General features: G+C 41.9%; 1 protein-coding gene across 2 annotated transcripts in view; it reads right to left on the bottom strand.

The window, feature by feature from the left end:
* Positions 1 to 187: 187 nt before the first annotated feature.
* The window catches only part of BLTP3A (bridge-like lipid transfer protein family member 3A), a 73348-nt gene continuing 48217 nt past the window's right edge, over positions 188 to 25318 (bottom strand). For both annotated transcript variants that reach the window (XM_086706643.1, XM_086706642.1), the window contains 13 exons: positions 19827 to 19913; positions 19122 to 19292; positions 18594 to 18733; positions 18040 to 18181; positions 17590 to 17783; positions 15932 to 17388; positions 10979 to 11175; positions 9375 to 9529; positions 9136 to 9286; positions 6169 to 6431; positions 5612 to 5720; positions 5379 to 5485; positions 188 to 4981 (listed from right to left, as the gene is read on the bottom strand). In XM_086706643.1, coding sequence (XP_086562769.1) covers positions 4856 to 4981; positions 5379 to 5485; positions 5612 to 5720; positions 6169 to 6431; positions 9136 to 9286; positions 9375 to 9529; positions 10979 to 11175; positions 15932 to 17388; positions 17590 to 17783; positions 18040 to 18181; positions 18594 to 18733; positions 19122 to 19292; positions 19827 to 19913 — 3299 coding nt within the window. In that variant the 3' untranslated portion in view covers positions 188 to 4855. The remainder of the gene's footprint in view (positions 4982 to 5378; positions 5486 to 5611; positions 5721 to 6168; positions 6432 to 9135; positions 9287 to 9374; positions 9530 to 10978; positions 11176 to 15931; positions 17389 to 17589; positions 17784 to 18039; positions 18182 to 18593; positions 18734 to 19121; positions 19293 to 19826; positions 19914 to 25318) is intronic.

The following is a 25318-nucleotide window of genomic DNA, read 5'->3' as shown; positions in this document are numbered from 1 at the left end:
AATGGGGAGAAGTTCATCATTATTTTTTGGTGTCAGATTAAAACTGGTCTTTGGCTTTTTTTGAAAATTTGAGCCCTTCCCATTTTCTACTAGAACCATTTAAAATTTTCTCAAGAGTACTTAAAACACTTAAAAATAATGTAAAAGCCCATATATTTCAGGTTCCTATAAACAGATAAACCACAACCAATGTTTAGTAAGTTTAATTTGCTTTTTTCAGGTGGTTCACAGAACCAGTACACTCAAGGTTTGATTAGATAATGCAACATTAAAATTTCCCAATACTGACCAGTATTCCAGTTCATCAGATACATTCTCATTGTTTTCCTCAAAGAGAGGGGAATGGAGTGACCTTTTATTGACAGTGATTAGCAGTAATAAGGCTACTGTATATAATTGGCAATCCCCAAGAATCCTTTCCTCTATCATTCAGTTTCATAGGGAGAAGAATTTTGAAGCTGTTCTCTTTTGAAGCTTTCCTGAGCATGTCTTAAAAGATTCCAATTCTGTTCAGCACCCTGATGGGGGGGGGAGTGGGGAGAAAGTTTGGACTCACAAAGTTGAGCAAATCTTTTATATCTTACACTAAAACCCATGGCTTTAAACATATATTTAGCCAGTGAAGACACATCACATTTGGGGCATTCCACAAAGAAATGCTGTAACACTCAGGCTAAATCTTGACCAAAAACTAATAAACTGGGGGAAGGAAGAAAAAGCAAATAGTCTCTCAGCTCCAACAGGAATTTTTTTTTAACGGTTATAGGAACTATAGCTATTTCAATGTGAGATACTAGATAAGGCTGAAACTTATAAACAACAAGGGAGAAAGATCACATCCCAAGCCTGGCCATTTAACAAAGCCTCACTGTTTAAGGTTCTCCCAGAGTGCATCTTCCTTGTGTCTGTTGTAAGAGATGGGGAAAATAATCCCCCCTCAACAATAGCTACTAACTACTATCCATACCTACCTAGAGGTGAATGGGAATATTCCTATTCTAGTAGAAAGTGGGGAAAGATCTAGGTGAGGGCCGTAGTCTCTGGAAGGATAGTACATCACACCAGCTTCTCTTGAAAGAGTAAGGACTATGGTAAGTCACAAGGCAATGACAGCTTCTGTAGTTCTCAACCAAATGTCATTCTACTAGCATTGCGGCAATGTTCAGTTGTTTCCATTGTTTTGTGATGTTACTGTAACTGATTTTAGAAGTTTAGGCAAATATTAAATGAGAAAAAAACAAACCTTCGGTGTTAAGGTTTGGAATGGCAAGTTCCCATATCACTATGGGAATACTTCAAACTACTTGCTTTCCACCAGCCCTTGAACTAGTCTAAGGGGAAACTAATGTAAATGGGTTAAATGGGAGCATTTAAATTATGGGGCATGTGAGGGATAATGTTTATCCCTCGTATATTCCATACACAGAAACCATTCCTTTCAGAAGCATGAAAAGGGTATATAAAATTTGAGGCCCATGGCAAAATGGGTGGGGTGGAAGGTGGGGGTGGGGATGGGAGTCAGATTAAATAATACAGCAAAAGCAGCCATCACAAAAATAGAACCTATTCCTTCTGTCTTAAAGAGATGAGGTTAATTATTTCAGTGAGATGAAAACAAATCTGAGGTTGATAATCATCCCTGTAGCTCAGCTAAGAGATAATTAAACTAGTCCCTACACACTAAAGCTGGTCTCCAGCACGTCCATGTAAACGGGAAATCTAGACAATCATAGATGATACATAGTTGTAAATGTTTCACAGCTGAAATGATGATGTGCAGCAGCTGAAGTCTTTGAGGGATAGTGGTGCTATCACTCCAGACATTTTCTTGAGGTATTATTTCTTGTTCACAGAGTCTTAGAGCTCCAAGGCAGAAATCATAAGCAGTCCAAAGCACTACTATTTTCCTTCCATTTTTTTTTCTTTACATTTACCCTGAGGACTACCAAGAAAGTCTTCTTGCTCCCAGTGAATAGGAGTATGAAGTTATACAAGATGATTGTTACTAAAATTTCACGGGACCATGACTCCCACCACATTTCCTGGAAGAGGATTTCAAGACACAATAGCCAAAACTGCCATGTAAGTCAGAAATGCTAGGGCTCCATTTGTCACATAGACAAGAACTCCGGAGAGCCCAGAAACCTGACTGAACTCTGGTCACTAAAGGGGTTAGCCTTGATGCCTGCCAGAATTGTTTGTATTGCCTACCAGCAAGCACAGGCTTAAGGTGAAGGTATTCCAAGCAATACCTATTAGGCATTTTCTTTGCATGGAGGGATGCCAGAGGGATATGGTGGGTGGGGGAGGTGAAGAGGGGAAGAGAATCAGAATGTGGTTTTAAACCAATTCAGGTGAACCTAAGGTTGAATGATTCTATTTTCCAGCTACTGTATCTCCCTCCTCTAAGAACATTAGAAAGGCCATACTTGAGAGGACCAGTGATCCATTTTGCTCAACATTATGCCTTCCAAAGGAACACTAAGGGGGAGTTTATGGAGGGACACAGTTACCCTCTCAGTTGTATTTCACCAAATGGCCTTAGTTTTCTAGAATTCCTTTGGAAGGCCACCATACAAGGATTCCTCTTAAACCTTCAGCACCTGTACATAGGTTCTGCCAACACCACTTCTTGGACAATGAGCTCCTTAAGTTTCTGATTGGCTATGGGAAGTGCTTTCTTGTACCTAAGGCTATGAAGTTGAGCCCTAGAACTTGTATTTCAGGACTTGGTGAACACGTCCTTCCTCCTGACTGGTTATCTGATGTACACCACCCTTAGATTTCATCTTTCCAGAATTGGAGCCAGCATCTTAAATATGTGTACTCATGTGGAAGTATCTCCACTCTCTGATAATTTTTGCTATTCTCTTGACCTTTCTTCCCTTCACCATGTATTTTGCAAATAAGGTCACTAGAAATGCACAGACAATTTAAGCCATTAAAATGGTTTTTTAAGGGGTCCTGTTTTCTGTATTGTCTTCATGTGCCTTTCCTGATGATGCAGTTGGGTTTTGAGCCACAGCAGCACACTGACCCCTCCTTCCCTTCAGCAATGGTTAAGTTTCTGTGCTGAGTTCTAACAGAGCTTGCTGCCTCACTGGTTGCTGGTAAGTACTTTACTTTACACTTACCTAGACTGAACCTCACCTGTGATTTTCCTGTGTAGTCACAGCCTGGCTTATGTGCCTTCTCTGGTTTTGTTATTGTTTTAAGTCCCTTCTGGTTTACCTTTTATTCCTTGGAAGTAGGGACACTTGACTGCATTATAATATCCTGCTCTCAGATTATTTATAAAAGTCTTAAGTAAGGTTAAACCAAGCGTTGACCCGTAGGAAACTTCCCATTAGCATTATCTCCAGAAAGATGTTTATTCTTCAGTGTCTAAGTTTTTTCCTAAGCATGACAAAATATTCTCGTATCTCATAGTAACTGGTGCTTTTAAAATTGCTTTAGTGACGGACCTTGACAAAAGTTCTTTGGAAGTCTGAAGAAATTATATTTTGCTCCTTCTTGAATGCATGTTTCTTTTTATCCTCAAAAAACTAGAATATGCAAGTCAGACATGATTTCCCATAAAGGAAAATAGTTTATCTTTCCTCCAATAGGTCATGTGTGATTAAGATTTTAGTGACATCACTAAATAACTATTTTACCATCTTGCCAGTTTAGTTAGCTAATGAACTTCCGTCCAATCAACACAGCATGAAGTGTGTCACAGAGCAGTATGGATGAAGGTAGAATGCTGGGGAAGAATTAGGTAGGAAAGAAAGAGGGGGGAAATAGTTGTTTTATGGGGCAAGGGGAAACCTACCTAAGTTGAAGCATTATTGTTTTGTTTTTTTACTTAAGTCAAAATTACACGGTTTTAAAAAGCCACAGTGATAGAAGGATATGAGAGGCAACAGGTTGAGATGTTTACGTTATAGTTTAAAACACATTTTCAGCTCCCAAACCACCAAATGCAGAGGAGAGTGCTGGTAGAAAGTCCCAGTGCCTGGAGAGCAGATGTGCCTGGGAGCCCAGGGAGACGAAGGAAACAACTTCTGAAGTACAGCTGTGGAAGAGGCAGGACTCTAGGCAGGCAACAGGGGGCTCAGGATCAAGTCCCTTGGTGATTCTTACCACATCATACCTTCAACCTAGCTCAGTGAATATATTTTCTTGATTTAAATTCCAAATAAATTCTGTTACAGAATCGCATCGCAGTGATGAAGTACAACAGAAAAGAAGCTTAATACAGCTTGGCTGACTGTAGGATCAGCCAAGATGGTATGAGCTTGGCTCCCTTTCCAAAAAAGGCAGCATCCAGGTCTCCCTTACTCTTGTGCCTCTCCCGGCTCTCGCCTTGCTGGCTATTTCCTGTTCTATTCTACTACCATGGCCAAAGCTCAGGCCAAGGACTTCTCAGGTCTGCTACAGGAAGCTCTGGGACATAGAATCTTTGGTGGCTCTGTGGGTGACTGAGGAGATGGGTACCTTCTCTTGTTCACACAGGTTGTAGAGGAAGCAAATGTCTCTGCCATGAAACCAGGTGGTGAAATGGCCCTACAGTGTTGACAAGATTTCACCTAGTGTGGAGAGGGCCAAAAGGCTTTATACAGGCAAGACATGCTTGAGCCACGCACAAAGCTGCCCCCAGTTTCCTAGAACTTGGTCATACTTTGCCCTGTCTTCCACCCGAGTCAGAACAGCTAGTAGAAAGGACACCACAAGGAGTGAGGTGAGCACTCCCCAGTCCCTCTGGCATCCTTAGCAGACTTATTCAATGCTGGACAGCGCCTTCTGTCATAGGTGGTGCTATTGCTGGTGATCTCCTCCTCTCTCCTTGGCACAGATGGCTGAGCCACTGCTATCAGAGCTCAAAGAGGGGGTCATATTTCCTAATCTCCTGAAGCAGTCTTTCTTTATCCTGGTTGGCATTGGCCAATGCTCGTTTAGTTTCTATAAGTTCCTTCTGTAGGGTAGGCAATTCTTTCACCTGAGGAACAATAAATAATTTACAGTTAATAAATAAGGTAACAACGCCTTGCAGAAACATCCAGTAAAGGAACAAGGAGGCAGAATTGAAGCAGAAAAATCCATAAATTTGTTTAGTGATCAACTAGATCTTTCTAAAAGCCTAATCCCATCTTCAGAATTCATCAGTTATAAGGACAGCAACAGGTAGAAATACACGATCAGCAAGCATTCACCTACAGTTCCTGACTTACATCCTCTATTCAGCACTTCTGGAAGTTGCTGCTAGATGATAGGAGCCCAAACTACCCAGCTATACACAGCACAGGCAACTTTTTCAGCTCTCTGAGTTTTACCAGCTTCTGAATTTACAGCCACTAAGGGTCTACAGGAAAGGTATTGTGCAGTTAGGTCCTCACCTTCTCTCCAAAAGACTCTCCTGTGGGCACCAGAAACATCTGTTCTTTGGGGGGCTGCCTCTTCTCACTCTTAGGTACTTCAGCTGATGGTGTATCCTGAGCAGCAGCTGGAAAAAAGTAAAGGGTTCTAAATAGCAAACTTCTGCCAACATGCAAGCAATTCCTAGGTATCACCCACTCCCTCACAGGACAGAAAAGGCAGAGAAGCCAGGAGGCCAACAAGCCCAACTCACCGCCTATGTGGAACACACCATCATCACTCCGTTTCAGCACAACATGCTCCATGGCCAGAGTAATAGGGATAGGGCCTGGAGATGTTGGATAGATGGGGGGTATATCATCCTGCAGGAAAAAGGGAAACCACATGATGCCCTCAAACAGCTCAGAGCAGTTTGGGTAACAACCCATGCTTCTACCATCTGGCTTGAAGCAGCTTTATGCCATTGTGTATCCACACATTCTTGCAACGTGGAGAAACATAACTGAGTTTCTCCCATTCTAGAGATGGTCAAACCGAGGACAGATAACTTAATGGGCTTATACATAGTCATGCTGCATGCCAACGACAAGGTCTGGGCTAGAGACAAGGTCTCCTCACCTAAATCCAGAATGTTTTGATAGAAACACACATTTTATGTATTACTATAACCTTCACAAAGAATGCCAAGCTGCATTTACTCACTTGATCCTCACCACACTGTACAGCGGCCCGGGAAGAGATGATAGCAGTCACTGCCAGAATTCCTTGCCTGACAAAGTCTAGAGTAAAAACCAAAAAAGCTCCTCTCACCTTTAGGGTGATGCTGCAGTGCAGGAGTTCAATCTGCATGGGAACTACCACTGGGATCTCTTCATCCTCCAAGAAGGGCCCCAGGCCATTGAGCACCGAAGTGAACAGCTCAAGATCACAGCCTCGAAGCAAGAAATGCAGGAAGCCATTTCGTGTGGCCAGTGGGGAGCGAACGGCTGCACCAGGCCCCACCTCAAAGCGAAGGCCCACTGCTGGCCTGATGTGGTCAGTCTTCAAAGTTGAGGATTCCTGAAAGCTTGTACCTTTCAGAAGAGAGACAGAAGGAAAACATCAATTAATTATCAGTCAGGGACTTTTCTAAGCATTTTACATACATTTAATATTCTTAAGAACCCTATGCCAAAAGTATTATCACCATTCCCATTCTAGAGATGAAGGAACTAAGGGACAGAAAATAATTTGCCCAAAGTTATACAACTTGTAAGTAGCAAGCACAGGACTTGAATGCAGGCAACAATGACCACAAAGACTGGGCTTGGCCACTTTGCTATCATGCCCCTCATGGTGGAAGGGAGGTCAAGGGCCAATGAAAAACTGCCCTTGCTATAAATCTGAGACACTGGGCTAAAGGCCAAGAAAAAACACAGGACCCTCAACTCTGCTACACTTAAACATCTCTTCCTTTCTCCAAATCTTGGTGTTCTCATTTCTCTCTGATAAAGCCAAGCAGGATCTATGCTAATCTTCTCAAAAGTCCATAAAGACCTATCACAGGTGCAGCCAAGGATATGAAACAACTTCTATACTTACATAGCTGCAAATTGTTACAAGCATTTTGGAAAACAAATCGGCATTATCTAGCAAAGTTAAGGTTATACCTATCCTAATGCCCTAGAAATTATATCCTCAGGAATGTAACTCTGAGAAACTCTCTAACACACATACCAGGAGACACACGTACGAGAATGTTCAAGGCAATCCTGTATGAAATAGCAAAAAAACCCAGAAACAACCCAAATGTCTGTAAAGAAGTAGAGTAATGGGTACAAGGGATATTTTGGGGGCGATGGTAATGGTTGCACAACTCTGTTAAACTGCTAAAATTTATCAAATTGTATACTTATCATGAGTTAATTTCATAAATGCAAAGTATACCTCAATAAAGCTATTTTTTGTTTTTTAATTTTTTTTTTTCAACGTTTATTTATTTTTGGGACAGAGAGAGACAGAGCATGAACGGGGGAGGGGCAGAGAGAGAGGGAGACACAGAATCGGAAACAGGCTCCAGGCTCTGAGCCATCAGCCCAGAGCCTGCCGCGGGGCTCGAACTCACGGACCGCGAGATCGTGACCTGGCTGAAGTCGGACGCTTAACCGACTGCGCCACCCAGGCGCCCCAATAAAGCTGTTTTTAAAAAGCAAAAATTGGTATATTTATACAACAGAGTATTATATATTAATGAAAATGAATATATCATAGCTAACTCAACAACCCAGAAGAATCTGAAGAATATCAAAGAAAGAAGCCAATCATGAAAGAATACAAAATAATCCCACTTAGAAAACCTCAAAAACCTGCAAAGCTAAATAATACGTTGATAAAAACATGTAGAATTGCAAAGTAAAGCAAGAGAATGATAAACACAAAATTCAGGATAGTGGTTCTCTATGACAGGTGAGAGGCAGAAGAAGATCCAGAAGAGAGGCTCCTGGAGACTTCAAAGTTAATGATACTATTGTATTTATTAAACTAGGTGGGCGAGGGGTGTCTGGGTGGTTCAGTCAGTTAAGCGTCCAACTCTTGGTCAGCTCAGGTCATGATCTCATGGTTCCTGGGTCAAGCCCTATGTCCAGTTTTGCACTGACAGTGTGGAGCCTGCTTGGAATTCTCTCTCTCCCTCTCTCACTGCCCTTCCCCACCCCTCTCTCTCTCTTTAAAAATAAGTAAATACGGGAATGAAAGCTGGTGCAGCCACTCTGGAAAACAGCATGGAGGGTCCTCAAAAAACTAAAAATAGAACTACCCTACGACCCAGCAATTGCACCACTAGGCATTTATCCACGGGATACAGGTGTGCTGTTTGGAAGGGACACATGCACCCCCATGTTTATAGCAGCACTATCAACAATAGGCAAAGTATGGAAAGAGCCCAAATGTCCATCAATGGATGAATGGATAAAGAAGATGTGGTATATATATACAATGGAGTATTACTTGGCAGTCAAAAAGAATGAAATCTTGCCATTTGCAACTACATGGATGGAACTGGAGGGTATTGTGCTAAGTGAAATTAGTCAGTCAGAGAAAGACAAAAATCATATGACCTCACTCATATGAGGACTTTAAGAGACAAAACAGATGAACATAAGGGAAGGGAAACAAAAATAATACAAAAACAGGGAGGGGTACAAAACAGAAGAGACTCATATATATGGAGAACAAACTGAGGGTTACAGGAGGGGTTGTGGGAGGGCGGATGGGCTAAATGGGTAAGGGGCACTAAGGAATCTACTCCTGAAATCATTGTTGCACTATAGGCTTACTACCTTGGATGTAAATTTTTAAAAATAAAAAATAAAATAAAAAAAATAAGTAAATAACCTTTAATAAATAAATAAATAAATAAATAAATAAATAAATAAATAAATAAAAAGTACAATTATCAAAGGACTGAATCTGAGTGACAGCAGTTCCCTGATCAGACACAGTTTGATGTCAGCAGCCACACAAATGAAGAGGTGGACAGTGGCCTCCTGTATAAGCTTAAGGAGCACCTGGGAAGTGAAGATGGCTAATAGCCTACTGAATACAAAGCCCCAGAAAGACCTCTGGGAGTCTCCCTGCAAGCAGGAGGCTTCACTGGAGTTACTCCCCCTAATGGCTACTGGAGAGAACGACCAAGGGCTTGGCACTTAGGACAACTATCCTTGGGGCACAGTGACAGGTGAAGCTAAGGCTGCCCCAGATAAATCTCACCAGCTCCCCTGGAATTGCTACCATCCTCACCTGAGCACTGTCCATGCAGGAACTGCCATAGTCCCACGGTTCCCAGCTGCTGGAGGGTCAGTTCCTCTGCCTGAAGGGCCACAGTCAGATCTTCACCACGTACCTCAATCCCAAAAGACACCTCATTCACCTTCAGGACCAGAACGGAGACCTGTAAAAGGATACTCTCTTAGCTGCGTCCCTCCCAAGCTTCTAGCCTTGAGCCTACCCTCTGCAGAGAAGAAAGTAGAGCAGCTGACCGGGTGAAGACTGAGGTCTTCCCCACTGGGTGAGACCGAACTGTTGGCCTCTGGTGACCCCTGGCCGTAACTATCCATAAGAGGGCTCCCTTGAACGCCAGCACTGTCCAGGACATTTGGAAGAGTTCCTGGTGGAAGAGATTCTGGACCAGACTCTGTATAAGAAAGACAACAGATGAGTTTCAAAGTCAAAAAATTCTGTTCAAATCCAATCTCTAAAAACAATGACACTATAAAAACAACAACAGCAACAACAACAACAAACATTTATGACGTTTATGAGAACAAATGGGAATTTGATGGATTTAAGGAATTGCTAATTTTTAAGAATGGATAGTGGTATTTGGTCACATTAAAAGAAAACCTATAAATGGATGCAACCCAAGTGTTCCCTGACGGATGAATGGATTAACAAAATGTGGTATAAACATACAATAGAGTATTAGCCTTAAAAAAGAAGAAAATTCTGACACGTGCTATGAAGTGAATGAACCTTGAGGACATTATGTTAAGTGAAATAAGCCAGTCACAAAAGGATTCCATTTATATGAGGTACCTAGAGTGGTCAAATTCAGAAATAGAAAGTGGAATTGTGGTTGCCAGGAGCTGAGGGAGAAGGGAACAAGGAATTACTGTTTAATGGGTACAGATTTTCAACTGTAGAAGATGAAAAAAGTTCTGGAGATGGTTGGTGATAGTCGCACAACGATGAATATACTTAATGCCACTGAATTATAGTTAAAAATGGTTAAGATTGCAAAGTTTATGTTATATATATTTTACCACAATTAAAATTTTTTTTCAAAGATTTTTAAAGTCTATTTCCTAGAGATACATCATGAAAATATTTATGGACAAAATGATATGTTTGGAATTTGCTTCAAAATAACATGGAAGGAAGGGAAGTGAACAGAAGTATATTTGAAACAAGAATGACCATGAGTTCTTAATATTTGAAGCTAGGTAATGGGTACATGAGGAACTCACTATTTGATTCTACTTTTCTACATATTTGAAATCTACATATTTGGAATAATATTCCATATTCCATAATAATAACAAAACAAACAGGGTACACACCACCCAGTTTCAGAAACAGTGCATTCTCTTTTCATTTTCATTTAGACACTCTTAAGAGACCATTTAAAAAGTGTCCAGTTCAATAAGATAAAAGAACCAGTGTAACTTCCAGTAGTGACTGATGCAATTCCTAAGAGTTACTCATTTTACCATAGACAAAGCTTCTAGTTATTTTCCAACACTAAAATACATAGGCAAAACAAAACAAAAACAGACAACACACACACACCACTGACGCCAGCCACCAAACTAATCCTACTGCCACAGCTACGTGGCTGTAAGACTAGCACTCTCTCCTTTGGTCTGAGTCTGGTTCTGTGATAAAGGTTAAGTGCTAACCCATAACCTAGAAAATGTGTGGATAAAACCAGAGCCACAAATCTATTAAAATTTCTCTTTTTTGGTTTTGGTTAAGAAAATGTCTATTTTATCAGAACTTAGCTCCTTCTGTATCCTACTGGGATACAGGCAGCAGAAAGAACCCTTTCTGGACTTCAGCTTTGCCTAGCTCTGCTTCCACCTACCAGACTCCAAGAGCATCACAAAGCTATCACTGCCATCACTGTCCACTGAAATCCGATCTTCAGGGCCACTGTTATCCAATGAAACGCCATCAAATGACTGCTGAGATACCGTCCTCTTCATAGAGAAAAATCGGAGTCGGGCAGCACTTCCACTCAATGGTGCTGCTGCCCCCTCATCTATTTTGGCCATGGGCTCCCTGTTTAAAAAACAAAAACCACAAATGTGGCTTAAGATATATGTTCTGTCCCTTGCAATACCCATCGCTTTCAGCCCTGATAGTTATTTATACATAAACTCTGATGTCAACTATTACCTGCTATAAGGGGGTCACACCATTTTCAATTGCTGGCCTTTGTGAATCCTCCGGCATTTCAAACTGCATAAGCAGCTCTGCCATATTAACATTAAATGTCAAGTTTATTCAAGGTCATCCCATTTTTAGAGGAGACCAACTACTTACAGCCCCAGTGCTAATGAAGACACCTGAAACCACCCACATCCATTCCACAAGTGTTTACTGAAAAACTTCTGCATAAAAGGCACCATACTAGGTACAGGGTGGGAGTGGAGAGTAGATAAAATAAGAAATAAGGCATCCCTTGTCCTCAGAGAATGTATAATCTATCAGGAAAGAGAAGATTTATTTATTTATTTTAACATTTACTTACGAGAGAGAGAGAGAGAGAGAGAGAGAGAGAGAGAGAGAGAGATGAGTGGGGGAGGGGCAGAGAGAGGGGGAGACAGAGAATCTGAAGCAAGCTCCAGGTTCTGAGATGTCAGCACAAGGGTCAACACGGGGCTCAAACCCACAAACCGTGAGATCATGATCTGAACCAAAGTTGGACACTTAATTGACTGAGCCACTCAGGTGCCCCAGGAGAGAGGAGATTTAGACACAACTTACCAGTATATGGGAGTAAATCACACACCTCATAGAGGAAAGAGATACATGCCAAAGGCTAGGCAATATCAAAGGGTGAGAAGAAGGGGATCAGGAATGGCTTTGTGGAAAGAGATGGCATGTGAGGTGGCCCTTGAAGGACTGTGAAAGAAGGAAGGGAGCATTCTATGGGGGAAGAAAACACATGAGCAGAGACATGGAACTAGAAAATAAAAAGCACCTTTGTAGACCAGTCAGTAGCTCAACCAGCTAGAGCTTTGGTTTTGTTGGGGAGAACAGAAAGGCACAACTCAGTGAGAATAAACCGTTAAAGATCTTTTTTTTAAATTTTTTTCTTTATTTTTTTGAGAGAAAGGGAGAGCGTGAGCATGGGATGGACAGAGAGAGAGGGAGAGAGAGAAAATCCCAAGCAGGCTCCACACTCGGCACCAAGCTTGAGGCAGGGCTCATGACCTGAGCCCAAATTGAGAGTTAGACACTTAAGCAACTGAGCCACCCAGGTGTCCCCTTTAAAGATCTTTTAATCTTACCTTCCCATTTTATAGGTGAAAAAACTGACTCAAGGTCACAAAGGTGGAATTAAGAAAAACCCAAGTCTCCTAACTTCTTGCTTGCTAAGTGTTTTTTTTTTTTCCTCTTTACCACATGGGTTGCAGCCAGATTACTGAAAAACCTGGATTAAAGATTACATATGAAAGTGCTTTTAAAACTATTAAGTAGAGGGGATATACAGGAAATCTCTGTACCTTCTGCTCAATATTGCCATGAACCTAAAACTATTCTAAAAAATAGTCTATTAAAAAACTGTAAAGTGCTGTAAGGAAATATCATAATAATTGATTTTGCCACACTAATAAATTCAAACTAAATTCAGGGGTTATAAGGAAAAAGCCTGAAAGTTTTAGAGAAGAGAAATAACAAGATCAGGCCTGTGTTTTAAGAATTGTGACCTGACTCTTTCAAACAAGGTAGGGAGGAAAAGACCTCCAATGAGGAAATAAATTAATGGTTTACTGAAATAGTCCACAAGCGGGAACAGACAGCAGAAGCGGCCATGAGACTCCCTAGAGCAGTGTTCTCAAAGTGTCGTCCTGGTAGGAGCATCAGCATCAACGGGTGGCTTATTAGACATGCAAACAGTCAGGCCCCATCTCAGACCTACTGGATGAGGAACTCTGGGGGTGGGGCTCAGCAATATGTTTTAACAAGCCCTCCAGGTGATTCTGACGCATGCTTCAGTTTCAAGAACCACTGCTCTGGGGATTACAGTCAGAATCTGACAAATGACTGAAAGAGGCAGAGCTAAAACACAGAGCTCGAACAAGCAGAAGAATGATGCTACTGAAGAAAAGAAAGGAACTGGTCTGGGGAGAGATAAGGAATTTAGCTTTATGTATGTGAGGCTCGACACACCCCTGGAAAATCCATGCAGAACTACATGCAGTAGATAGTTTTAAATGACGAGCAGGGGAGAAAAGTCAGAACCGAAAATATAGACCACAGCAGAAGTGAGAGATGGATAAAATAACTTAGAAAGTATTAAAAAAAATGCACTGATATAAACCTTCCTGAAGTTTGGCAAATACGTCAAGAACCTTAAAAAATGTTTGTAGTTTGGGGCATCTGGGTGGCTCAGTTGGTGAAGCATCTGACTTCGGCTCAGGTCAGGATCTCACGGTTTCTGAGTCGGAGCCCCGCATCAGGTTCTATACTGACAACACAGAGCCTGGAGCCTGTTTTGGATTCTGTGTCTCCCTCTCTCCCTTTCACCCCCTCTCCCCACCCCCCCCCCCACCCCCAACTCATCTCTGTCTCTCTCTCAAAAATACCATTAAAAAAATTTTTTTTAATGTTTGTAGTGTTTGACCCAATAATAACCCACTTCTGGATTTTTATTCTAAAGATTCAGATATGCATAAAAGAGTAATATTCACAAAAATAAGGGCATTTAACACAGCATTGGTTCTACCTGAGAAAAACTGGAAACAGTCTAAAGCCCGCCCATAGTGGAATGAATGAATAAATTAGGACACATCCATTTGCTAGAACACAATAGAGCAATTAAAAATTATGTATTCAAATACCTAATGAATGGGAAATTATTCACACTAAAACATTAAGTGAATAAAACTGGAAGTTTTCTACATGATCTAGAAATAATATAATTCTATTGCCAAAAAAACAGTATTTGTGTATACTATGTGTGTATACACAGGTAAGGATTCACATGGGTACACAGGTATATGTATAAAAATTGGAAGAAAATAGATCCAAATGTAAATAGTGGCTATCTCTGCATAGTGTTGTCACAAGTGACTTTGTTTTCTTCATTCTTCTTTTTCTACATTGTCAACAAAATGAACACAAATCATTTTCATAATTTAAAACATAAAATTATGGAAAAAACAATCAGAATACAGACAGCCTAGCGCCGTGGAACAGTTGTGTTTATAGGATAAGGGGAAGAAGAGAGCATCCAAGCTCTCTTGGCTCCTTCTGAGTAGTGCGAGTGGCCAGACAGGGCCACAGGCATTCAGGATGACTGCAGGGCTGGCTGCCACACAGGGCTGTCGAGGACAGGGAGGACTGAGAAGAGGCCATGGGACTGGAAAGTCAGAAGTCAAGGTTGGTGTTTCAAAAAAGGCTGGTGTCATAGACACCTTTCTTTTCTCTTTACCACCTCTCCTCTTTTCCCATCTCCCTTATGCTTCTCCATTTAGAAAAAGCAGCACGTTTGGTGACTTGGAGTCCAGGCTTTCAATCCTCACCCTACCACTCACAAGTTATACAACCTTGAACAAGTTTCTTACCTCCCTAAGTCTGTTTCCCCATCTGTAAAAGGAAGACTGATATTAGTACCTGCCTTCAGGGTTGTACAAGAATTCAATGGATTAATATTGTAAGTATTCAGGACAGTGCCTAACACATAGAAAGCACTCAATAAATGTTGCCTAGTATTAGTATATCTTTTATCCCTTTAATTCTCCCTTCTCCTTCCTCCTAGGCTATCTGTGCCTAAGAGAACTGGCATTGCTTAGAGACCCATTTAGACCCACAATCCACTTAGACAAAGCTCTAAAGCCACTGACTTTCAAACCATGATCCTCAAACCACAAAGAGTCCCCAACAAAGATTTCCCATAGCCTTCATTATCTTCCCTAAAACCACAAGGCACCCATGGAAAAATCCATACCTTTCCACTCTTCTGACTGTGCATTTCTGTGTTTTTCTGCTTACTCCCTACTGCATCTTCAGTGCCTAACACAGAGCTGGGGACACTGTCAGGGCTCAAAAAATTTTTGTTGAAAAAAAAAAAAAAATTTTTGTTGAAAAAAATTTTTTTTGTTGAATAAATAGATAAAATACATGAAATTCTTCCTTCTCTAACTCTGGCAGACATTGATAAGGTGTACCAGAAAGCAAACCCAAAGCCCCAACCTCTCTACTTATGAGATAAAGGATTCATAGGCTCATCCTTTCTAAAACTTCAGTTTCCTCAGCTATAAACGGAGGATACAAATTTCTGTAACTATCTCATGGGGCTGCTGTGGGGATCAAATCAAACAAGATACTACATGAAAGACCACTAAAAAGAATAAAATATCATGCAGATGCCAGATATCATTATTATTATTCATTATTATTCTGAGCCTATCTGTATCAATAATGGTGACTCAGTGAAAGAGGAGGGAAGATCCTATGAAGCAATAAATGCTGACTTGAAAACTCCCCAAGAATAGGCTAAGATACATGGCATGTGAAAATCCAATTTCTGGCTCTTCCTCTATCACAGAATTAGAGGTAGTCCTAAAAATAAGTCTCTACAGCTGGCATACCTATATCCTCTTGGTAGCCTGAAAACTCTTCCACTGCCCTGCAGGTAGCACTGAAAACTAAAGTCTTTGCCACATTAAAGAGGCCATGCTATACATTGTCCTGGACTAGATGGTGCTTCCCAAACTAAAAGTACACACAGCAGGAGGCCTTAAGCCCAATGATCAGAGCTAGGAGGCAGAAATAGGGTGAATGAAGGAGGCAGAGAACCACTCACTTGGCTGGGGGCAGGGACAACATCTTGTGCATGGTGGAGGTCATTCGGTCTCTGCCCAGACTGAAGGCATCCTTAGTCAGGGACACAGCTTCCTTGGTGAGGTCCATAGTGGCATGGAGAGCCTCTTTTGTGGCATCCTTGGTCATGTGAATAGCACTTGACAATTCTCCCTCAATGTTCTTCAAGGGGATGAGCTCAGCCTGTCCATTCACAGCGGTATCCCTGCCACTTGGGGGCTTCAACACAGCCGGTGAGGTGGATGCTTGAGCTCTGCTCAGTCTCTTGGCCTGTAAGGAATCGACTGCCTCATGGCCCTTCCCTGCCTCCTGCTGTGCAAGAGAATCTGAATCCTGTAGTTCTCCATTGCTAGAGAGAGGCAATGGCCTATCCTGGGATGCATCCAGATTTTCAATGCCACTATCCTCCAGAACCTTCTCAGGGCTTGCTGGGCCCTGGTCTGAAGAGGCATCAGACTTCAGCTCCCTATCCTCTGAAGGAGACAACTCTGAATCTATGAGGCTGGTGGTATCTGAACCTGCCGAGTCAGCTTCAACAGTCCCAGGGGTAGGATGCATGAGCAGAGCCACCTCAGCACTGGGGAAGAGGACCCCAATGCAAGCTGTCTGGTCCTGCAGGGGAGACCCGGTCATGGCCTCTGTATCCTTAGTCAGTTGTTCTTGAAGACCCTGTAGCACCTCCTTCAGGCGCAGTAGAGCCAAGTACTGGTAATGGTCAAGCCTCACACGGACATGTGCAGGGGAGTGTACAAGCATGTGAACATCTGCTGCATCCTCGAGCTCAGTCAGAGGCCCTTTGTTGTCCACACTACTGCTGCCTTCTCGCAAAACATCCATGACTTCTGTAAAGCCTGACAGGCTTTTCAAATCATGTTCAGTCTTTGACCTCTGATGGGACACAGTGTCTGGGGCAAGGACCTCAGACTGGACAGGACTGCCAAAGCTAGCTGATGGTTTCAGCCTCCCTTCTGTGGCCAAAAGGAGCTTCCGTGCCTGAGCTTGCTGCCAGCGGAGGGGCAGACAGGCCCAAATGGACAAGGGAAAGGGGGCCACAAAATTCAAGGTATGGCCTTTGAAGTTCTCTGTTCCCTCAAAATCCAAGGAGATCTGGGTGAAGTGGATGGACCAGAGATCCTGGGAAGCCTTAAGCCTCTGGGGAGGGAGGGTACTGGGTTGAGGAAGGCGGGAATCCATCTGGAAAGCATGATGTAAAAAAAGCATGTGCAGAAGGCTAAAGCCACCTGGAACCTTGGGAAAGTGAACATAATTGGAATGAAAGAACTCAGCAGCCGCAAAACCTCGGAAGAGACTTTGGAGGTCTAGACAACTACAATGTGGGGCATGACGCGTATTGGTGGCAGTCATGCCTGATGCAGAAAAGACAAGGGCCTGAGGACGATGCAACCCAGCCTGCTCTCTCTTCTCCAGCGGGAAGCTCACCTTCAGAGAGAAAATGAAACCTGATTCAGAATGGACATCTGAGTAGCTCTGCAACCTATCATTGATATACATGTGAAAGACTATTTGGGGTGTGACACTGTTTTTCTTGTATCAAAGGGACAGAGCAGAACCCTGGATTATAGCCATGGGAGAAATGCAACTATGGCTGCCAACAGGGAACGAAATCCCACTCTCCCCTACCTTCAACCAGAAGGCATCTAGTCGAATATCCAAGTGTTCATCTTTCTGGCTTGAATCTTCCAGCTTGTAGATAGCTTTGAACTGCTCCAAGCTGCGGTATAAATCCAGGCAGAAGAGGTTTCCCCAGAGCAAGCTGACAGGATCCACAGTAAATGTCAGACCATTTAACTGAATGTAGAGATTGGGACAGGGAACTGGAAAGCAGGAAAAAAAGGAATCGCCATGTACAAAGTTGCACCTTGACCCTTACTTACCAGCTAAAATTCATTTTATTATGAAGAAAGCAAAGATGCATTCTCATACAAGGGAGAGTTTGTAACAAAGGTGTTCTCAACTAACTCAAACACCTAAAATTCCAACATCAAATGAGAATATAAGCCATGGCCCCAAGGCTGGCAAATGTGAAGAGCATGAGCTAAACAGTAAGAAGTGACCAGATGAAATGCTTACCTGGAAGCTCCTGATTATCGGGGAAGTAATACTCTGTGAACTCAATATGAATGGCAGAGACCTGAGTGGGTAGGTTGTGAAGTTTGCGACTACAGGAAAGGAGTGTAGATGGCTTCTTACTTGGCTGTCCAGCTGTAGAAACCTACGTAATCACACACAAGTTGCTGTTAGAATCTGTACAGCATACAGAATAGAATTTCCTCAATTTCCTGAGGTTGTATAAAGCCACCACAATCCTTCCAAAATCTGTCACAGGGAGAAGAGTGTTTTTCACACGTGTTGCAGGCATTTTCACACCTGCCTAACACCATCTGCAAGTTCATTTCTCTCAGGGGAAGGTTTGAAGTGGGGTATTCAGAGGAAACTGGGGAAATCCCAGGTCCTGATCTCAGCAGCCATGCTCAGAAAGAAACAGACCAATGTATCAATCCACTCAGAAGTGAGGGAAGCAGCCCCTGAAGTCCACGATCTTGTTCACATCTGCTGCCTGCCCCCAGTCGATGAACTGCTCGACCCCTTTCCAACCATGCCTCCCTGTGTCCTGGGCTTCTCACCTGGTGAATGTCCAAGTCATCCACCCGTATTACCATGCAGCTAGAACGTAAGCGATTCCATGCTGGAGGCCGAAAAGCAGCTTGTCGGCCCTGAGAGGGGCTTCTCTCAAGGGAGTTCTTTTGAGGACTGGAGAGAGAATCTAAGTAAAAACAAGAAGGTAGGAAAGATAATCGGGTACATTCAACTCTCATTATTAATAGAATTAAAAGTAAAAATCCTAAGATCGTTAAGGCTATAGGTAGGAAAGAGAGCTTAACACTGCCTAGCGCCTAGAAGGAACTCAAAATTCATACTCTCCTTAAGACCAACGCAACAGCCTACTGAATAAAGGAGGTAACAGCCTCTCTTCTACACTGCAGCTATTCCTGAAGACAACTAGGACTCTGTAAAGAAAAAAAGTCACTGATATCTCTCCATGGGATGAGGTTGGGATAATTAGCTAGTCCAGTGCTTTATCTTCACTGGATATTCAAAGGTAACTAGCAAGAGGCTAAGCAATGGGAGTCCTCCAGCTCTTTGTAACCTACCTGCTTTCCTCCGGAAGGGAGAGTCCAGCCCCAGGTGCCAGGGAGGTTTGAGACCCGTCTCCTCATGCCACTTCTCCATTTTACTCTGAAATTCCATCACCAGCTTCTGGGCCCACTGGCCTCGGGTCTCCATGGCCTCACAGTGCCGTACCCAATGTTTGCAGCTGTCACCTATGCAACAAAGAAGCAAGAAGATTTTAGTCCAAGACCACGATCCAACATCCCAATTTTTCCCTTCCATTGGTATAGTCATAGTTCAGAATCTGATCCTGTATCCCAATGCAGATTTCTATGGGATAAGTAAAAATCATCTAGTGAGAACAACTCAAGTTCTTCTGGATTCCATATGTGATTTTTCCCTAAGGTTCCCTAAAGACCAGCTGCTGACTGTCACCATCTTTGACCATGGACTATTAGAGAGGCTCTAAAACTACTGGAAGTAGGGGCAGAACATAGAGTCAAAAGCAAAATCTCAAGCACTGCCTCTCCTCCTACTCCTTCTTTATCACTCATAAAGAATCATTAATAGCAGACCCTGCAAGTTTCCAGAAGATGTCTTCTTCAAGAGGGCTATTCCCAACACCTCTCTGAGCTGAAATTCCTGGCACCCGCCTGCTGGGCAGTCAGGGATGAATCCAGGAATCTGTCCTCAGTACACGTGTAGCTGGGCAGCACCAGGACTGCTGCCATGCAGAACTGTCCTACCTGCCCAGTGGAAGGGGTAATAGTCAAAGGCCATCTTGCGGAAGGTAAGCTGCATTGCACCACCCATGAGTCTGTTTGCAGAGACACCTATAAAAGAAAAATAAGGATGAACAGTGGCAGAAGGAACAAAGAAGCCAAAACACCACTTTAAGTACTTAAAAATGCTCTTGAGGATCGGTTCCAAAGCCTGATTGATACACAAGTGCAATTGAAAGACCATGATGACCGGTGACTTGCAAGGCTGAGGCCCTCCTCTTCTGGTTTATAAAAGTCAATAGACAAGACCCCCAAAATGTATATTACATTATTTCTGTAAATGGCTGCCAGATTTCCAGAAAGGAAAAGACATTTCAAAACTCAGGATTCATGAATTACAGTCCTAGGTCTTCCACAGATACACTCTAAAACCCTTACCCCAAGGGTAAGATTGGTTCCCCCAAACCTAGCAATGCCAGGATTGTTCTGCCTCAGCACAATACCTGGAGAGGCATAAGCCAAACTCCCCCAAAAACAGAACCCCCATTGTTTCCTTTCACATCCTGGCTTCAGAGCTAATTAAGCAATCACGTACATACAAAGTACCTGAAGCAGGCTCCAGGCTCCAAGCTGTCATTGAACACTAAAACACTGCAGTAACAAGGACATTATAAAATATGCATAGAAGATATTGTAGGTACATTGGAATTTTTAGCATTAAGTCAAATGATGTATTATGTTTACCTTGAATTTACATTTAATTCTTACTAAATGAATCAACTTTCCCTATTTCTACCTTATCTCTCCAACTATAAGAACTGTTAGCAAAGTAGTTAGAGTAGGAACTATTTCTCCTACATATCATATTATCTGACCTACCTTTCTATGTTCTACACTTCTATCCTATCTCTTATTAGGGTGAAGGGAAATACCATGGAATCCTCTAGGTGTAAGCTGATACACCTACAACCAGGAAGGTCATTTCCACCCAATCTAGATTTTACCACCCCAAGTTCTGGACTAATCACCATCCTACACTCGTGTTCCTGTTTCTCAACCTTTTTATTATCTCTAAGCCCATTTAGACATTTTTTCCCTAATTGCCCCCTTCTCCATAAAATTTTCATACCACAGGTATACTATGTATGTTTATGTACTGTATGCGTGTTGTGTTTTTTTTAGTGTTTATTTTTGAGAGAGAGAGAGAGAGAGAGAGAGAGAGAGCGAGCACGAGCAGGGAAAGGGAAGAGAGAGGGAAACATAGAATGAGAAGCAGGCTCCAGGCTCTGAGCTATCAGCACAGAGCCCAACACAGGGCTCAAACTCACAAACTGTGAGATCATGACCTGAGCCAAAGTCAGACGCTTCACCCACTGAGCCACCTAGGCACCCCTATGTCTGTGCTTTATACATAAAAAGGATAAGCATAAAGTTTACTCCTTTTATTCAGTGCAGGGTTATGAAAGACTAATTCTTTTAAATTAAAATTTAAATTTAAAAACTTAAAGCTATTAATTTTTAACAACTTTATAATTATATTTCCTGGAGGTTAAGCATCTGACTTTGGTTCAGTCATGATCTCACAGTTCGTGAGTTCAAGTTCCACATCAGGCTCCCCGCTGGCAGTGCAGAGCCTGCTTGGGATTCTCTCTCTCTCTCATCTCTTCTGCCCCTTCCCAGGTTGCATGTGCTCACTCTCTCTGAGATGAATAAACTTAGAAATAAATAAATAAGTAAATAAGTAAATAAATAACTATATTTCCTGCAAACCCTGTAATGAAATGTATTTCTTATATAACTCATTATGTATCAAATTATATATGCAAATTAGCAATTTACAGAAACACATAAGAGCAATATAATCAAACTTTTAATTATTCAAAAGTATTTTTAGAAGATGGTGGAACAGCATGGAAGTTTTTTGTGTCTCGCATTCATTACATACAGCTAGACCAAGACTAAACCATCCTGCACACCTAGAAAACTGATTTGAGATTTAACACAACAATCTGCACAACCTGAACCACAGAATTCAGCAGCAGGTCCATCTATTCAATTTTCTTTTTTTTTTCACTTCTTTTCTTTTTCTTGAATACAGAAAAAGTTGTTTTATTTTCAATTTTTATTAAAAATATTTTTCTTTTTTTTACTGTATTTTTCACTTTTGTGTAAATTTTTTCAAATTCTATTTTACTTCCATCATTTTATTTTAGTCTACTTCAGTGTATTCACTTTTTCAAATTTTCAAATGGTTTCCTTTTTTTTCTCTTTTTTGTTTCTTTTCTTTTTCTTGAATACAGAAAGAGAAAAAATTCATTTTGATTTTTAATTTTTATCAAAAGTATTTTTAGCAAAACAAAGGAAAATTTAAATAAATTTCTTTTTTTTTTTTTATTTTTTTTTTCAATGTTTATTTATTTTTGGGATAGAGAGAGACAGAGCATGAACGGGGGAGGGGCAGAGAGAGAGGGAGACACAGAATCGGAAACAGGTTCCAGGCTCCGAGCCATCAGCCCAGAGCCTGACGCGGGGCTCGAACTCACGGACCGCGAGATCGTGACCTGGCTGAAGTCGGACGCTTAACCGACTGCGCCACCCAGGCGCCCCTAAATAAATTTCTTAAAATTAATGTCAGTGAACTTTTTTTTTTAAAGTAAGCTCAAGTAAGCTTTATGACCAACATGGAGCTTGAACTCAAAACTCTGAGATCAAGAATCATATGTTCTGCCTACTGAGCCAGCCAGGCACTCCTTAGCAAATTTAACTTTTAACTTTTGCTTGATACAAGAAGATAACTTTTAGCTTAACTAGCTGCTAGGTATTCATTCAGACTGAGTCAATATTTTTTCTTTTCAGCACTTAATTCATGATTTGCTGAATAACCTGCAGAATTAAATAATAAAATATAGGGGTGTATGGGTGGCTCAGTCGATTTCGGCTCAGGTCATGCATGATCTCACAGTTCGTGGGTTTGAGTCCCGCATCAGGCTCTGTGCTGACAGCATGGTGCCTACTTGGGATTCTCTCTCTCCTTCTCTCTGTCCCTCCCTGCTTGCTCTCTATCTCTCTCTCTCCTCAAAAATAAATAAATATAAGGGGCACCTGGGTGGCTCAGTCGGTTAAGCGGCCGACTTCAGCTCAGGTCATGATCTCGCGGTCCCTGAGTTCCAGCCCGGCGTCGGGCTCTGTGCTGATATCTCAGAGCCTGGAGCCTGCTTTGGGTTCTGTGTCTCCCTCTCTCTGACCCTCCCCTGTTCATGCTCTGTCTCTCTCTGTCTCAAAAATAAATAAACGTTAAATAAATAAATAAATAAATAAATAAATAAATAAATACTTAAAATAATAATAATTTTAAAATATAGACTTTTTATTTAATTCCTTTTTTAACGTTTTTTTGTTAATTTTTGAGAGAAAGGGACAGAGAGCGAGTGGGGGAGGGGCAGAAAGAGAGGGAGACACAGAATCTGAAGCAGGCTCCAGGCTCCAAGCCATCAGCACAGAGCCCCATGCAGGACTCAAACCCATGAACTGCGAGATCATGACCTGAGCTGAAGTCGGTCACTTAACCGACTAAGCCACCCAGGCGCCCCTATTTAATTCTTAAAGTTCAAACCACAAAAGCACTAAGGCTCAAACAGAAACAACACTGACAAGTCAGCCAACCGGCATGTGCGGGCCACCTCTTACCATTATGACTTTGAGATTAAGCAATCAGTTGGGAGAAAGACCTCTAATCACAGCCATCTATTCACCATAGTTTTTAGCAGTGATCTTCCATATTTTGTGTATCTTCCATGAACTCAGTGTCAGTGCTCCTCATGTGATATCCAAGAAAACCCAAAGAAAGAAATTAAATACCAAGGACTAAAGTTTTGTCATGTAGGGATTAAGCTTTAGAAGGGTACAAACCAGTGTTATAGCTAAAATTTTTTTTCACCCCCACACTTCACCAAGGCACCAATTTTTAATGTCTAGAATAGGCAAAAATCAAGACAGAAAGTACATCAGTAGTTGCTTAGAGTTGCAAAATGGGAAGAGACAGCTAATGGGTACATGATTTCTTTCAGGGAGGACAAAAATGTTCTACAATTAGACTGTAGTGATGATGATTATACAACCCTATAAATATACTAAAACCCCCTAAGTTGTATATTCTAAATGGGCAAATTGTATGGTATGTGAATTAGATCTCAATAAAGCTGCTTAAAAGGAAAGAGTCAATTTTCATCTGCTGCTGGCTGATACCATCCCTGTTAAAAATGCATGCCCAAGGCACTGGAGGGAGAGGGTTTCATGGCAATGCTCCCTCCAATGGAGTTATTCAGACCTAAAAGAACAATAAACTACATAGACTGAGCATATTAAAATAGGGTCTAGAATTGAAATCAAAATCAAATATAATTAGCAGTCACCAACATATTTAATTATAAATACATAATCAGATATGGGACATAAATGGTAAATAGTGTCCATAAATGACTAAAGTTCTCCAATGAGCTGTGGGATGAGGAAAGCTTGGCCTTAAGAGAGATAAAGAAAGAAAGTTTTTGGCTCACAGGCCTCATCCAGACGAAAAAGAGTTAAAAAGAAGCAAGTAAGGAGTGCCTGGGTGGCTCAGTCAACTGAGTTTCCTATTTCAGCTCAGGTCATGATCTCATGGCTCATGAGTTCAAGCCCCACACTGGGCTCACTGTTGCCAGCCTGTCAGCGCAGAGCCCACTTCAGATCCTCTGTTCCCCTCTCTCTACCCCTCCCCTGCTTGTGCTCTCCCCAAAATAAAAATAAAATAAAATAAAATAAAAAGCGGTGACACTCTTTTCTCCATCAACCACTAACCTCTTCTCTGAATTTTTTTAATGTTTATTTATTTTGAGAGAGAGAGAGAGAGAGAGAGAGAGAGAGAGAGGAGTGGGGGAGGGGCAGAGAGAGAGGGAGACACAGAATCTGAAGCAGGCTTCAGGCTCTGAGCTGTCAGCACAGAGCCTGATGTGGGGCTCAAACCCATGAACTGTGAGATCATGACCTGAGCTGAAGTTGGACTCTCAACCAACTGAGCCACTCAGGTGCCCTGCTTTTGTGAATGTTAAGAGATAGTGCTGCCCCACCTCAAGCCAAGGTGTCCCCAAGGACCCACCCAGTTTCCAATAATTTCACCTTTAATGCCACGGAATAGGTAAGTGTGTTACTCAAGGGCCCAACATCCCAGGCTATCATGTCCCTTAATGAGAAAAGAAGGTAGATGTAGCAAGGAGCCTCTAGAGCAGCACTGTCCAAAAGAATTTTCTGTGATGATGAATATCTTCTATGGTGTGTAGATTACACTGAGTACTTAAAATGTGGGTGGTGCAAATTAGGGGCTGATTTTTTCATTTTATTTTATTTTAATTTTAACAGACACACGTGGCTATTGACTACCATACTAGACAGAGAGTTTGAAAACAATGCTATCCAACAGAAATATAACATGAGCCATAAAAATAATTTTAAATTTTCTAGTAGCCACATGGAAAACAGTT

The sequence above is a fragment of the Puma concolor genome, chromosome B2, assembly GCF_028749965.1.
Source record: "Puma concolor isolate L17-30 chromosome B2, mPumCon1.1.hap2, whole genome shotgun sequence".
Classification (NCBI taxonomy): domain Eukaryota; kingdom Metazoa; phylum Chordata; class Mammalia; order Carnivora; family Felidae; genus Puma; species Puma concolor.
Note: the sequence above shows the minus strand (reverse complement) of the source record. Positions and strands in the feature narration are given on the sequence as shown.